Raw genomic sequence first — 15,697 nt, 5'->3', positions numbered from 1 at the left:
AAGCATGGCCAACCGGGAGAGAAGACGTTCTCACAGTGCGTGTCCCAATCCAGCCAGTACCAAAGGGAAGCCCGCCCAACGCCAAGGTGTCTGTGGGCAGAGCGGGCCGCTGGACTCCCCCGCCCCGGCAGCAGAGAGACTGGCCCTGTCCCCTCGGTGCCCCGCCCCGGCAGCAGAGAGACTGGCCCTGTCCCCTCGGTCCCCCACCCCGGCAGCAGAGAGACTGGCCCTGTCCCCTCGGTCCCCCACCCCGGCAGCAGAGAGACTGGCCCTGTCCCCTCGGTGCCCCACCCCGGCAGCAGAGAGACTGGCCCTGTCCCCTCGGTCCCCCACCCCGGCAGCAGAGAGACTGGCCCTGTCCCCTCGGTCCCCCAACCCGGCAGCAGAGAGACTGGCCCTGTCCCCTCGGTCCCCCAACCTGGCAGCAGAGAGACTGGCCCTGTCCCCTCGGTCCCCCGCCCCGGCAGCAGAGAGGCGACCCCAGCACACATCCCCCACCCCGGTGTGAGCTTGGCAGAACCTCGTGATTCCGCTCCTGGCCGTGTGCCCGGGAGAAATGGTACTCTGTCTGCAGAGAGACCTGCACCCCAACGTCCACGGCCGCCTCAGCCACCGTGACAGAGCCTCACTGGTCAACCGCTGCTGAGCAGAGAAACGAAACGTGGTCTGGCCCGACAGGGGGCTACAACGGCTCAGCCACAGAAAGGGGTGACCTGCGAATAGATCGTGCAGCATAGCTAAACCTCAGAGCCCATCACGGCCGTAAGCAAGCCTGAAACCAAGGGCCGCGCACGCTGTGGTTCTCGTTATAGAAAACGTCCGGAACAGGCAGCTCTATTAAGCAGATCTTTAGTTGCCTAAGGCCAAGGTGAGACTGAGAATTAACTTCAAGCACGCGCGGGGGACCTTTCGGAGGTGAGGGAGATATTCTAAAAAGGCAATGACTGTACAACTCCATAAATTTAATGAAAATCACCAGATCACCCACAGTTTGTACACGGAATGGTTTATAAATTCTACCTCGAGAAACCTGTTTGTTGAGAAGCAGATAAGGCAGTAAATGAAGGACTGTGTCACCCGTGTACGCAGGGTCAGCGAGGATGGGCTGTGGGCCATCTGGCTTCATTTGTGACCACGGTCCACTTTCCCCAATCTCAGCTGCCCATAGTTTATTGTCGATGTTACAAAATTCACACTACGTAGGAACTTCCTAACCTAATCACAATACCATGATATTACATGTATATCTCACACATATGTCATTACACATAGAACATAAGCATTTTTTACCTTAACCATCTACCGTGTGTATACCTTTAAAAATATACGAAAGCACAAGTGATAAAAATGGTACTTTGCTTGACCGTGTTGTTTTTTTCCTAATTCTTTTTATCATTTTTTTCATTTTGAAATTAAATTTACAGGATGACATTGATCAACAAGAGTACACAGGGTTTCAGTGAGCGTCTCTACAGCTGAAGCTGTTGACTGCGTTGTGTGCCCATCACTCAAAGTCAAATCATTTTGTGTCGCCGTCTATTTGTCCCTCCTTTCTCCCCTCCCCCTACTCTCTACCCCAGGTAACCACTGCGCTTTTACCTGTGTCCATGAGGCTCAGTTTATACCCCACTCATCATTCAGCTCTTAGCTTTTTCTGATTTACTCATTTCACTCAGTACCATGTTCCCCGGGTCCCTCCGTGTTGTCATAACTGGTACTATGTCATCATTTCTTATGGCTGAGTAGCGTAGCATGGTATTGTATACATTGTTGCCGTCTTCTATTTTCAGACCTCTCTTTCATTCCTTTCAGCTAACTACGTGTAAGAGCAGAGAGTTCTAATATCCGCGTCTTGAAGGCATGATTCTGTTCAAGGGCGTGATGCAGGCGAGCTACGCTCACGTGGTTCGATAACAACACTCGCAAGTGTATATACACGTACATACATGTGCAAAGTGGGAACATAGATACACATGTTACATATATGTTTAGAGAGAGGCAGAAAAGGAAGGAGAGGGAGAGAAAGACAAAGAGGAAGAAGAGAATGAAACGAACAAGGCGAGAACCCCTGGGCGTTCTCTGTACCACTCTGACGATGTTTCCGAAGTCTGAAATTACTTCAACATTAAAGAGAGAGAGAGAGAGAGAGAGAGAGAGAGAGAAAGAGTGAGAGAGGGAGGGAGCTGTAATTCATGTTTAAAGCACAGACTGAGCCCTGGCCGCACAGACAGAAGCCTGCTTCCCGGGGAAGTGCGGACACTCCACGGAGGGGCCATCACCCACTGGCTGCGTGGGCGTGCCATCTGCTCTTTGCTACACATACAGCATGATCTACTTGACTTCTCTGTTAACGGTGGGCTGCAGAACACCCAAGAGCAGGTAACATCCTAAAGGGCAAAAACCTCAGGTGAGGTTTTTGATCCAAAGGTAATTTGGGAGGAAAGCTCACCAGGAGGCCACTACCCAGTTCAGCATTAACTCCTGGCTGCTTTCAAAGGCAGCCCCGCCTGGGGCTGGGGGTGGGGGTGGGGGGAGAGAACACGGCAGCAGTGGGGGGGGGGCAGGGAGAGAGGTTCAGAACGTTTTAAAAGTTCAGACTCAGAAGGTCACATCACACTTCCTGCCTCTCCATTAAATTCTGGGGCATAAAGCACAGCATATCTCTTCTCTAGAGAGTCTCTGCGTCTCACTGCTCAGAATTCAGAATAATAGTTATGATCTATAGCGACTATCAGAAATTAAACCAACTTTAGGTTTTGATTTTTTAATAAAATAAAATAAATAGAGCGACAGAGACAGAGAGAGAGAGAGGAGAGCGCGAGCCCTCTGTTTGCTGTTCTGACAGAACTTTTCGTTTTAAGCTCAGCAGGAAATAGGATAATGAGCACAGAGACCCAGGCGGGGCTCTAAGAGGGTTACTGCCAAACAGTCTCGGCAGGACCGTCTGCGGGTGGCAGAGAGTCAAGACCATTTGGAGTCAGGGAACGTGTTTTATTGATGAATGAAGACCCCTGCGCTGATTAAACTCTCTTTCCCTCACCTTCTCTAATTTTCTCATGTAGTCTGCATACATCTTCCTCCAGAGCCTAAGCCGAGCCGGAGAGGAAGCGATTGTGCAACAATGTTGCCAGGCGTGCTCCCCTCTGGCGATGCAAGACGGAAGGAGGGAAATGGTCCACTCTATAAAAATGATGGAGCAACTGCAGCCAAATGCAGGACGAGGCGCTCCCAATTCTTTCTTTCTCTCACTCGGCCAAGGTCTTGCGGCTGGAGTTTCCAACGTGGGAAGCAGGTGTAGTTCGACAGGAACTGGGGACCCTGCGGTGGGCACCTTCACTCGGACCAGATCTCAGACTCGGGTGTGGGGTCACTCGCTAAACTACTCCTGGGGCGCCTCGTGCTCTAAAGAAAGCCTCTGTAAGTAAGCGATTGGACGTCTCATCTGAATAACTGCATTCCACCGACACAAACTCTCTCTGTAGTTTCAGCTGTGTGCATTGCCCGTCTTCATTTCTCCAGTTAAATTAAGGCTGAGTAATGGAGTGTGTCTTTAAAAAAAAAAATTAAAGAGTGGACCTTTCAGTGTAACCTTTCAGGATTCCAAAGGAGTGAGTCACGGGCACTGGAGGCTCCAGGGGATCGGGGCAGAAGGGACAGTCATCGGCCAACAACTGCTGCTGGCATCCCTGTGTGCAGAGCAGGACCAAGAGCCTGTCCCACCCAACCGACAGATCGTGCCTATACAACTTCGTTTTTTTTTTTGGTTTTTTTTTGTTTTTGTTTTTTTTATTTATTCATTTTTAGAGAGGAGAAAGAGAGGGAGAGAGAGAGAAGGGGGGAGGAGCTGGAAGCATCAACTCCCATATGTGCCTTGACCAGGCAAGCCCAGGGTTTTTTTTGAACCGGCGACCTCAGCATTTCCAGGTCGACGCTTTATCCACTGCGCCACCACAGGTCAGGCTATACAACTTCGTTTTTAAAAATCAAGTGGTTTTCTTGTTTGTTTGTTTTTCTGAAGTTGGAGAGGCAGTCAGACAGACTCCCGCATGCGCCCGACCGGGATCCACCCGGCACGCCCACCAGGGGGCGATGCTCTGCCCATCTGTGGCGTCGCTCTGTTGCATCCAGAGCCATTCTAGCACCTGGGGCAGAGGCCACAGAGCCATCCCCAGCGCCCGGGCAAACTTTAGTCCAATGGAGCCTCGGCTGCGGGAGGGGAAGAGAGAGACAGAGAGGAAGGAGAGGGGGAGGGGTGGAGAAGCAGATGGGCGCTTCTCCTGTGTGCCCTGGCCGGGAATCGAACCGGGGACTCCTGCACGCCAGGCCGATGCTCTACCACTGAGCCAACCGGCCAGGGCCTCAAGTGTTTTTTTAAACTCCTATTTCCCATCGAATACTATTATTAAAAAACTTTATTTTCATGGACGGGTTGGCCTTCCACGTTTGATCACCTCTGTCCTTCTAGCCAGATACCTAATGAACTCTAAATTAATACTGGAAGCCTAACCTGCTAACGGAGCCACTGAGTAGTGTTTAAAAAGGGAAGAGTTACTTCTCATAAGAAGGAATCCCTGAAAACGAGCTTCTATTAAATCTTAAGTCAACAGAATTTTTAAAAGACACAGCTCTTATGCAAAATGCGTTATTCATGGCGGACTTCCAGTACGGCTGTGAGAGTGTTTATTCAATAAACGCCAAAGGTCTGGAATTAGACGTCTGTTCCGTGAGATTCAATCTCTTAATCCTTGAATGTTCTTACATGTCTGTAAGTTTCAAAATGGCCTTTAAGAAAAGCCACTCTAAAAGAGATGATCCAAGGAGCCCGGGGCTATTTCTTACCTGAGGACATCTGAAGTGGATCAATCCATTCCAGAGTCCAGTGGCTCCGGTTCCAGTCTAGATCCAAATTTCTCAGCCTTGGGCGGCAAAGGCTAGCCTTGTTCTGGGAAGACGCAAAAGTAAACGGCCTTTTGGGTCACCTCTGAAACCAGCCAGCCCTCCGTCCTCGGAGTCACCTGGTCACACTTCTTCCTGCCCTCCCCACCACTGCCATGCCTTCCCCGGGGGTGACATCTGTATTTCCCAGGCTCGTGAACCATGGCTTTCGCCACGTGACTTGCTTCCACCCATGGAATGTGACCAGAAGAGAGAATTTCTGAACCGAGCCTGTAAGAGGTTCTGAGTGGTTCCCCTCACCCCCTTGCCTTGCGCTGGCACCCCTGAGAAGAGGCACCCCAGGCAGCCACGGCTCCTTCGGCGGGGGCGTGGGGGGGGGGGGAAGGAGGGGATGAGAGATGCATGAAGCTGAGGGAAGCAACCCTGGGGTGGGGGGAGCAGACTGACCCAGGGCAACCCACCGAGCCGTGAGAGAGAAACAAGGCTCCGTGTGGGCTGTTTGTTGTCCCAGTAAAAATCAACACAGTGGCCAACAATGGAAGGGCTCGGGGATTAGTTGTGGGTACCACTCTGTTCCAAATTTAAATGAGCGGGTTTATTCTCCAAAATGGTGCACAGAACCAAGCACGTTTTCATCGCTGGGCGTACCTACCAGGCACTTATATCTGACAGCTCGGTATCTTTCTTATCGGTTTCACCTGAAGGTGAATCCATCACCCAGGCTTGATCATTCCTGAACCTCTTCTACCCGTCCAAGGACCCGGGAGACAGAATCCGCACCTCGTTCGCCCTGTGGTGCCTACGGTCGTGTCCTGCATGTGTCGGCCACTTGACAATGACTCCCTGTTCCCAGTCACAGCTACCACGCCCCAAAATGACCCGCGTCGCCGAGGTTTTCATATAGTTGAAGTCACAGGAATGACCAGGTACAATAATCTTCCTACCTGAATACACAGGGGAACTGAAATACTTTGCAACAAATGATGCTCAAGAACTACACCACGACTGTGTATGAATTCCTCCGACACGACTCACGGATCCCCTCAGAGGCTGCTGAGATGTAGACTGGGTGGTGGCCACGGGACCTATCTCACAGCGCTCCACACTCAGGCAGCAGACCTGTGTCCCCAGCCAAGGGCACAATTCCAAGGGAGGTTCCCCAAAGGGGACTCTCAAGCCCTTCAGCAGAGCGCTCTTCTGTCCTGAGTCGTCCTCCCGGGTCCTCCGGGCCACCACCCCCCTGCTCCCTCTTCCAGCTGTCTGTTTGTCACCGTCACCTCCATCACACAGCTTGTCTCTGCTCTTTCTTCTTTCTTCTCTACACTATTGTTTTCCCATGCCTCTTGCTTTTCTGCCTTTCTTTCATACTTTTAAACCTTGGCAAAGAGCACGTCACCTGCATGCAGAGAACTCCTCCGTGCTCGGGACATCAACCGGCTGCTGCATGGCAGAGCCGTGCCGGGCTCGGCGGCGAGAGCCGCAGGCAGCTCCCTGCGGGACGCGCGGGACTTCCAGAGGGCTCCACGCAGCCTGCCAGCTACTTCAGTCCTCGCATCATTAGATGCGTTGGAAGACGGGGATTTGTTTTCCAGCTTTTTGTCCAAAATTCTGCAGAACCCCGTGGTCTAAACATGTTCTGCTCACATCAAAGCTGTGCGGTAGAAAAGATGTCCTCAAATCTGCCAGGTTTCATTAATAACCATGTCTCATTCTCACAACTTCCACTCCTAGTGGTAAGTAAGCTGTCGCGGCATCCAATGAAATTGTAAATAAGTTATTATACTTAGAAGTGGTCTAAAATTCCTAAAAACACAATCACGACCGTGATAACCAGGCATCTGTCCTTCCCCCTTTTATTCTGAAAATGGCACCCACCCTCTTCTTCTCAGAAATGTCACCCCGAATGCACCCGGAACAACGTGATTCAAATACGTGCTGTCATCTTCCCGCTCGGCCCGGCCACAGGCGGGGAGTGTGCGCCTGCCCGAGGCTGGCCCCGGCGCGGTGCCCTGAGCTGCTGACCAGAGCGGACCCCTCTCTGCACAGGGCGGGGCACAGGACCCCAGCTGCACCAGCCCCGGTCCTTCCCTGACCGGAGGGGACCCCTCTCTGCACAGGTCGGGGCACAGGACCCCAGCTGCACCAGCCCCGGTCCTTCCCTGACCGGAGGGGACCCCTCTCTGCACAGGGCGGGGCACATGACCCCAGCTGCACCAGCCCCGCGGGGTCCTTCCCTGACCGGACCCCTCTCTGCACAGGGCGGGGCACAGGACCCCAGCTGCACCAGCCCCGTGGGGTCCTTCCCTGACCGGACCCCTCTCTGCACAGGGCGGGGCACAGGACCCCAGCTGCACCAGCCCCGGTCCTTCCCTGACCGGAGGGGACCCCTCTCTGCACAGGGCGGGGCACATGACCCCAGCTGCACCAGCCCTGGTCCTTCCCTGACCGGAGTGGACCCCTCTCTCTGCACAGGGCGGGGCACAGGACCCCAGCTGCACCAGCCCCGCGGGGTCCTTCCCTGACCGGAGGGGACCCCTCTCTGCACAGGGCGGGGCACAGGACCCCAGCTGCACCAGCCCCGCGGGGTCCTTCCCTGACCGGAGGGGACCCCTCTCTGCACAGGGCGGGGCACAGGACCCCAGCTGCACCAGCCCTGGTCCTTCCCTGACCGGAGCGGACCCCTCTCTGCACAGGGCGGGGCACATGACCCCAGCTGCACCAGCCCCGCGGGGTCCTTCCCTGACCGGACCCCTCTCTGCACAGGTCGGGGCACATGACCCCAGCTGCACCAGCCCCGGTCCTTCCCTGACCGGAGGGGACGTCTCTCTGCACGGGTCGGGGCACAGGACCCCAGCTGCACCAGCCCCGGTCCTTCCCTGACCGGAGGGGACCCCTCTCTGCACAGGGCGAGGTGCATGACCCCAGCTGCATCAGCCCCGGTCCTTCCCTGACCGGAGGGGACCCCTCTCTGCACAGGGCGAGGTGCATGACCCCAGCTGCATCAGCCCCGGTCCTTCCCTGAGCCGTTTCGAAGTGAAATGAAGACGGGCGAGAGCTCTTCCTCGGGCGGGGAGAGAGCCGGGTTGTGAGAACTCGGAGCAGACGCAGACTGAGCGGACGGCAGGCAGAGAGGACGGGGCACCCGGCAGCCCTCCTGTCCCCGGGTCCCAGCTGCCTCCGATGACGGCCACCCTCTCACCTTCCTCCTGGAGACGCAGCAAGCTTCCTGATAAATCCCCTTGTCTAGCCGCGTCAATTCAAGCTGCTTTTCTGTAACCAGTCGCCAGGAAAATCCTATCTAATATCTCAAACAAACTACAAGGCAGTGGATTTGAACTATGGGAAGTGAGGTCCAGGGATACTGTAGGACATTCTAACGTATCTGCAGCAAAGGCGGTATTAATCAGCAGACAGACTGCTAAGAAGGACACCACTTAACACTTTCTCTTTCATAAGATGATCAATTTCTTGCATTTTCTTTTTTAGTGAATTTAGAAAATTCCTCCTAACAGAGCCGTGACTACGCATGTTCAGTGGGTCAACACGGACGGAGCTGTAGCCGTGAGGAATGGGGCACTCTGGTCACCATGTGACCTCTGGAACGTCAGACCCAAGGTCAGGAGGTTTCCCGGTCTGGGGAAAACCCACCTCAGGGCAGCGATGGGTGCCTAGCAAGGCAACGCGAATGACACTGGAGAAACTCATTAGTAACGTGATTGCTTGTCGCCAAAAGGTCCACACCTGTTGATGGAGTCACAGGGATTCAAGGGACCGAAAACGGAGCTGGGCAGCGGTGGCAGGCACTTCTCATCTCCTGTGAAGGTTCTGATTCGAAAGCTCAACCCAGAAGTCAAGCCTTCCCTAAGAACCGGGTCCAATTCAAAACTGCAGAGGCAGGAAACGTGAAGTCCAATCTGTGTTCAACGCCTTAAACTATGCGTTACTCCTCAGCTTAGGAATAACACCGTATGCCTGTGACTCCTTCTCCTGGTATGTTCTGCGCCCCTGCAGGAAAATATTCTTGCTTTCAAAGTCGGGGACCGTTTTGCCTGGGGCTGGTGGCCCACTAATGGGGGGCACCTGAGAGACACAGGTGGGGCTCAGTGTCCCCTGCCCAGGAGGAGGCCCTAAGCTCCCTCGAAGGACGGACACAGAGGTCAATGTTCGGACAGCCCGACCTCAACCTTCAGCTTCACCCAAAGCACACAGCCTACGGGCCTCCCTGCCTGAGCTGATTTCAATATAATCATTTTTTTTATAAAATGCAAGTTCATCTAACTGCTCAAAGCTGGTGTCTATGCCCTTGACTAGTTTTAACCACACACACACACACACACACTCACACACACACACTCACACACTCACACTTGGTTATTCTCTGTATAATTCTAAGCTCTCAGAAGTTTATCGATGCGTTTTACAGAGCCATTGAGCACAATGCGTGAACGTAAGGCATGCCAACAGCGGAAGAAAACAAACCGTGTCACAAAATGCAAACTCCTCGAAATTGCGTAAACACCGTTAAAAGAGTTGGGTTCTAGAGCTCCGCTTTAGAACAATCACATTTTCTCTAAGCTAGTGATTCCAGAAGCCTGTTCGCATGTCACTTCTGGAAATCACTCCAAATCTCTACCTCACTCAAACTTCTCAGTCAGCAGCGTGCTGACCGAACACGCCAGATTACCGGGGGGCTGGTGACCTAGGCTTTCCTACCTGCTGGAGAGATACAGATATACTTACATGTCTCGGTAGGGTCACTCAACAAGCCCACTCTGCATCTGCACCAGTCAGTGCCTTCTTTAAAAGATACTTAAGTCCGGATTCAAATATAAATAATTAAAATATCTGTATCCACAGAATGTGATGTCTATTAGTAAAATTTATTTAGAATCTCCATTTAAAATCCTCGCCCCCCCCCAAAAAAAAAAAGAAAGAAGAAAAGAAGCTTGCAGACGCAGAGAACAAGCGGGTCGTCATGCTAACCCACCCCTCCGCTGACCAGGACGGCGCTGGGGGACCTCACGGGGAAAGACCGTGAAGTTCCGTTCCAGGTCAAGGTCTGTGTAAGAGCGCCCGGATCCCAGCACAAAACTGACGCAGAGAAAGCTCAGCCTCCCCCCCTCCCCCTCCCTCCCGGGGCCCAGTAAACAACGAAGCGCGTGCTGTATGTAAGGAAGGACGTTGTGGTCACCGTCACCTGCATGGACGCTCCCTCCACTCTCGCCACACAGGCCACCCGGTCCAGGAAGGTCACTGCCACGGGCACCGCCACGAAGAAGCCTTTACAAAAGGCCCTGAAGTATCTTCTCACCCAGCCTCGAGACTGAGCCATTCCTGCGAACACAAGAGAGACAGGTACGAAGAGTTAAGTATAATAAAACAAATACCGGCCCTGGCCGGTTAGCTCAGTGGTAGAGCGTTGGCCTGGCATGCAGAAGTCCTAGGTTCGATTCCCGGCCAGGGCACACAGGAGAAATGCCCATCTGCTTCTCCACCCCTCCCCCTCTCCTTCCTCTCTGTCTCTCTCTTCCCCTTCCGCAGCCGAGGCTCCATTGGAGCAAAGCTGGCCCGGGCACTGGGGATGGCTCCTCGGCCTCTGCCCCAGGCGCTAGAGTGGCTCTGGTCGCGGCAGAGCGACCCCCGGAGGGGCAGAGCATCACCCCCTGGTGGGCAGAGCGTCGCCCCCTGGTGGGCGTGCCGGGTGGATCCCGGTCGGGCGCATGCGGGAGTCTGTCTGACTGTCTCTCCCCATTTCCAGCTTCAGAAAAATACCAAAGAAAAACCCCAAAACAAATACCAAAAAAACAAAACGGTGAGAAAGAAAGACACAGAAAGCAGCCCAGGAGAAAATAAGAGTTAAGGAAAAGCAACCTTGTCTCAATCTATATAGTGTGCGTATTTCACACTCATCCCTGTAACCACTGCAGAAAGTTTGCCTTAAAACCCCAAAGGCAAACACATCCACCCTGGTTATCTCTTTTCTGTAGCTCAAATCCACTTGATAACTTCAGTGACAGATTTTCCTTCGCACAGCAATACGGTAGAAAGTAAAAAAGAATAATAAGAAAGGATTTCCGAAAGTAACTCCTTTCCTGTGGCTGACAATTATGACGGAGATGCTCCTTGTACCCTCACACCTGTTCTCTTCCACAGTAACAGAAGTTTTAATGAGACACTTTAGTGGCTTCCCAGCCTCCCTTGCAGCTAATGTGACCATGTGACTGGGTTTGATGAATGGCACATGAGCAGAAAGATGTACTCCCACGCTGCCTCCTTAAAAGGGGTATGCTCTCCCTTTTCTGTGGCTCATTTTGTGATACCTGTGATAACGAGGTGGTGACAGGAGCAGGAGGAGCCACCCCAAGTGAAAGATGGCAGATAAACAGACGAGAAGGGCCCCAGGTCCCCAGCACTGTGGAGGCCCGGCCACCACCCTCCAGCATTAAATGAGAGAAAAATCAACTCTGACTAGACACTGCTTTATATTTTCTATATAAATTTATATACACATATAAAAGTATTAAAAATAGAATATTATGTGTATCATCCTTTAAATCGTTTAACGAACACCCATATGTCACTTCTATCATTACTAAAATATGTAGAGAGTTAAAATAAAGCAGACTTATCCAAAGGCTAAGAGTGGTTAATTCCAGATGTTGGGAATGTGGATGATGACTATTTCCTTCTTTGAACTTCTGTAGATTTCTAACATTTAAAGAAAGAAAGAAAACCCATCCTAAGAAGTCTCTTTCGCATACAGGTACCATGGTGCCACGGGCTGATGCAAGTCCTGATCTCTTGCCCATCACAAGCCACAAGCCACACCCCTCAGGCCAGTCTCTCTGCTGCTCCAAGCGGAACAGAACCCACCAAGCAAGGTTTTCCCTGTTCACGTAGCAATCGGTACATTTAACTGAGTACAACTGTTTCAAGTAGCCAGGGCAGACTGGGATGGAACACTGCATGCTCCCAACAACTTCTTCAGAGTTTGAAGTTAGAAATCCTTACTTTTCTACTCACCACAGTAAGTACTTCAGTTTAAACGGGGGGAGGGGGGGGGGGAGAAATGCTGACAATCCACATCACAACCAATCTGACTAGCTGCCTATTTTAGGTAGTTAATAAACTGGCTTTCCGGCCCTGGCTGGTTGGCTCAGTGGTAGAGTGGCGGCCTGGCGTGCGAAAGTCCTGGGTTCGATTCCCGGCCAGGGCACACAGGAGAAGTGCCCATCTGCTTCTCCACCCCTCCCCCTCTCCTTCCTCTCTGTCTCTCTCTTCCCCTCCCGCAGCCAAGGCTCCACTGGAGCAAAGATGGCCCGGGCGCTGGGGATGGCTCTGTGGCCTCTGCCTCAGGCGCTACAGAGCGACGCCCCAGATGGGCAGAGCATCGCCCCCTGGTGGGCAGAGCGTCGCCCCCTGGTGGGCAGAGCATCGCCCCCTGGTGGGCAGAGCGTCGCCCCCTGGTGGGCGTGCCGGGTGGATCCCGGTCGGGTGCTTGAGGGAGTCTGTCTGACTGTCTCCCCATTTCCAGCTTCAGAAAAATACAAAAAAATAAAAATAAAATGTCATAAAAAAAAAATAAACTGGCTTTCAACACACAAACCGAGGCTTGCTTAAACAGTAAGCCAAAACATATTTTAATGATCAGGTCAAACAGGCTTAGCCAACTGGAGGACGGAGACTTGAAAAAAAAAAAGGATAGGACAAATGCAAATGAAAAGCCACCCTTCTATAGGACTGTGGTTCTTAGAACAACAGTAGCGAACACATGATGATATAAGAAGATCCTGAGTGCCCTCCTGTGCCCGGTGCACACAGACCCTCAGTAAATAAGCAGGGACACCTGGTTACCTCCAGGCACGCTTTCAGATTTCACAACGCCATAGCTCTCGCTGTTATGAGGTAGACTGCATGCATGATTGCAATATAAATTAAGAAGAAAAAAAAGCGAGACATTAATATAAGTTGAATAAATTCAGATTCCCAGAATATTGAGCCTTTCCTTCTGTCCAGTACACACCCTCCCCCACACTGCCCACTCCCTTCAGTCAGCGGGACACCCAGGGCAGAGCACAGTAATGACAATGCCCCTCCCCCAGGTGGCCTGTACTCAGCTGCATGCTTGTCTGATCCCCTCACTCCTGGGCCCCAGCTTCCTCATCTGCAAAAAGGAAGGTGTTAGATTCCATTTCTCAGGTCCTTTCTGTGCTCAATACATTGTATTTCTAAGATAGCTTTTTTTTTTTTAATCAATTCCTTCTCCAGGACTTGTGCAGAACGAAGGCTACAGTAACAAAAAACATTCTAAGAAGAGATACAAACTTGCCTTTTAGGTTGGAGGCTTTCCCTGTGGAAAAGAGAAAAGGAGTTTGCTTTTATGAAACAACTAGCTTAAAAGGAACACAAAGAAGCTGGAACCAGCCCGGACAGACCACCCACAGGGGAAACACGGAAGCCACCTCCCACACTTCCACTGGGGACCGGGGCACCGCCACCATCCCAACCACAGAGTCAGGACAGCGTTTTCCCACTGAGACATTCTCCAAGGGCATGCGGGAGCCCCAACCCAAGGGGCTCCAAAGTGTCAGCCCAGTCCTGTCCTGCTGCAGGCAGAGGCCAGTAACTATTGAATAGATATGGAAGGGGAGAGGGAACAAAGGGAATTAGACACTAACAGGTTCATAAAACCGGAAAGGTTGCTTTGGACAGAGCTTCGGCATTCTATTTACAGGCTCATTAGGGCATTGTGCCCTCAGGGACTTTATCCCTGAGCCAGTGAGGAAGCACCCATTCAACCCCACACTGTGCTGTGCTGGGAGGTGCCTCTGTGCTTCCACTTTGAGGCCAGTGCAGTGGAAAGTAAGACAGCGGCCATAGAGGCCTGTCAGTCTAGCCTAGAGGAAGGATCTGATTGGTTAGAGGGAGGAACCAACACAAGCCCACAAAATTCTAAAGAAACAGACAGACGGGTGGGCTTACAGAAAAGCTGGTCCTTCCCAGACCACAGATAAAAACACAGGCTTAGCAGAGCTCTCTCTTCCCGCTCCAAGCGAGATTGCCCTGCTTGACCGTGGGCTCGTTCTCTGAGCAACAGCAGGGCTGTGTGGGTGGGCAGCTGCCTCTGCAGTCTGGCACGCCAACCTCCCAAGTCCGGGCTTTGAGCCGCGCCTGGACTGGACCGAGCTTTGATACGGGCTAATCTATGGTGCAGAATATCTGGACTTTGGTCTCTACACTGGGCTCACTGAAGACAAGGCTGGACTTTTTCCTTGGCGGGACAGACAGACATGAGACACCTGTAACCTGTGGGCAGCCTTCTATTTCAACCCCGAATAAATCCTACTGCGAAAACCTAACCTCCTCCAAAGGCAGGTCCTATAAAATGCTTTTTCTGCAACTCCGTAAAAGAACTCCATTTCCACTGGTAAAGCGACCTGAATTGCGAAGGACACCTATATCTCCTAATAATGAAACCACTTTTAAAAGCTTCGAACCATCACAAAAAATACTAAAGAAACCATACAGGAATGAAGACATAAACATTACATTTCTATGTCAAGCCATACAAGTGCAAAGCTTAAAGCTCTGTGGCATTCCCATTTTGCTAAAGCTAATGCATTTCTTTCTTCTTCTTTTTTTTTTTTTTTTTTTTTTTTTTTTTTTTTTTGGTATAAATTGCCAAAGAATTTTTGGGATTATCCAGTCTTTTCTCTACACCTTAAATGTTTAAAACTACCAAACTAATGAGCACCTAGGATCGGCCTCCTCGGAGAACATTCCCTTTAAGCAATTACCCTGTGGGACTAAAAGCATCCCTTGCAAAAGGGGATAATTTTTATCAGTAACTTCATTCTTTTCATAACCACGCAAGTCACTCTCAGTTCAAAACATTGCTCCTGAGAAAATTATTGCTTAAGCAGGAGGCACACCTGGTTCACTGCTGAAGTTCTTAAACTGAGACTATTTTTAGATAAGCTTTCAGATGGTGTTGAAACCGTATTTGCCACTTGGTATAACAGCGCCTGGCAGTGACAGCTTCTTGGGGACACTGACCTCTACCCCATCGTGACCTGCCCTGCAAATGCCTCTCTCTCCTCTCATGACTTGTTATGGTTTGATCACGCATGAATTCATCTAAAATTATTATTATTTTTAAAAATTTTTTTCCATTTATTTGAGAGAAAGAAAGAGAGGAAGGGAGAGAGGGGGAAAAGGAGAGAGAGAGAGAAAGAAACATAAACTTGTTGTTTTACTTAGTTGTTCCATTTAGTTGTGCACTCATTGATTGCTTCTCATATGTGCCCTGACCGGGGATCGAACCAGTGGCCTCTTGTGTCCAGGCCTACACTTTATCTACTGAGCCATCTGGCCAGGGCCATCACATTATTCTTTTTTTATTTGATTTTATTTATTTTTTTTTAGTGAGAGGAAGGGAGACAGAGACACTCCCGCATGCACCCCGACCGGGATCCACCTGGCATGCCCACCAGGGGGCAATGCTCTGCCCATCTGGGCAGTTGCTCCGTTGCAACCAGAGCCATTCTAGTGCCTGAGGCAGAGGCCATAGAGCCATCCTCAGCACCCGGGCCAACTTTGCTCCAATGGAGCCTTGGCTGCAGGAGGGAAAGAGAGAGACAGAGAGGAAGGAGAGAGGGAGGGGTGGAGAAGCAGATGGGTACTCTCCCATGTGTCCTGGCCAGGAATCAAGCCCGGGACTTCCACATGCCAGGCCAATGCTCTTCCACTGAGCCAACCGGCCAGGGCCTCAAATTATTCTTAAACATACTTCTATGTGATC

The 15,697-nt window shown here is 51.6% G+C and overlaps 1 protein-coding gene across 1 annotated transcript in view; it reads right to left on the bottom strand.

Annotated features, from left to right (window-relative positions):
• Positions 1 to 15,697, bottom strand: part of IMMP2L (inner mitochondrial membrane peptidase subunit 2) — a 662,788-nt gene that overhangs the window by 613,021 nt on the left and 34,070 nt on the right. The window contains exon 3 of the mRNA XM_066354058.1: positions 10,094 to 10,230. Coding sequence (XP_066210155.1) covers positions 10,094 to 10,228 — 135 coding nt within the window. The 5' untranslated portion in view covers positions 10,229 to 10,230. The remainder of the gene's footprint in view (positions 1 to 10,093; positions 10,231 to 15,697) is intronic.

This window comes from Saccopteryx leptura, chromosome 12 (genome assembly GCF_036850995.1).
Source record: "Saccopteryx leptura isolate mSacLep1 chromosome 12, mSacLep1_pri_phased_curated, whole genome shotgun sequence".
In the NCBI taxonomy this organism is placed as follows: domain Eukaryota; kingdom Metazoa; phylum Chordata; class Mammalia; order Chiroptera; family Emballonuridae; genus Saccopteryx; species Saccopteryx leptura.
The sequence above is the reverse complement of the archived record's forward strand: the minus strand, read 5'-3'. Positions and strand labels throughout refer to the sequence as shown.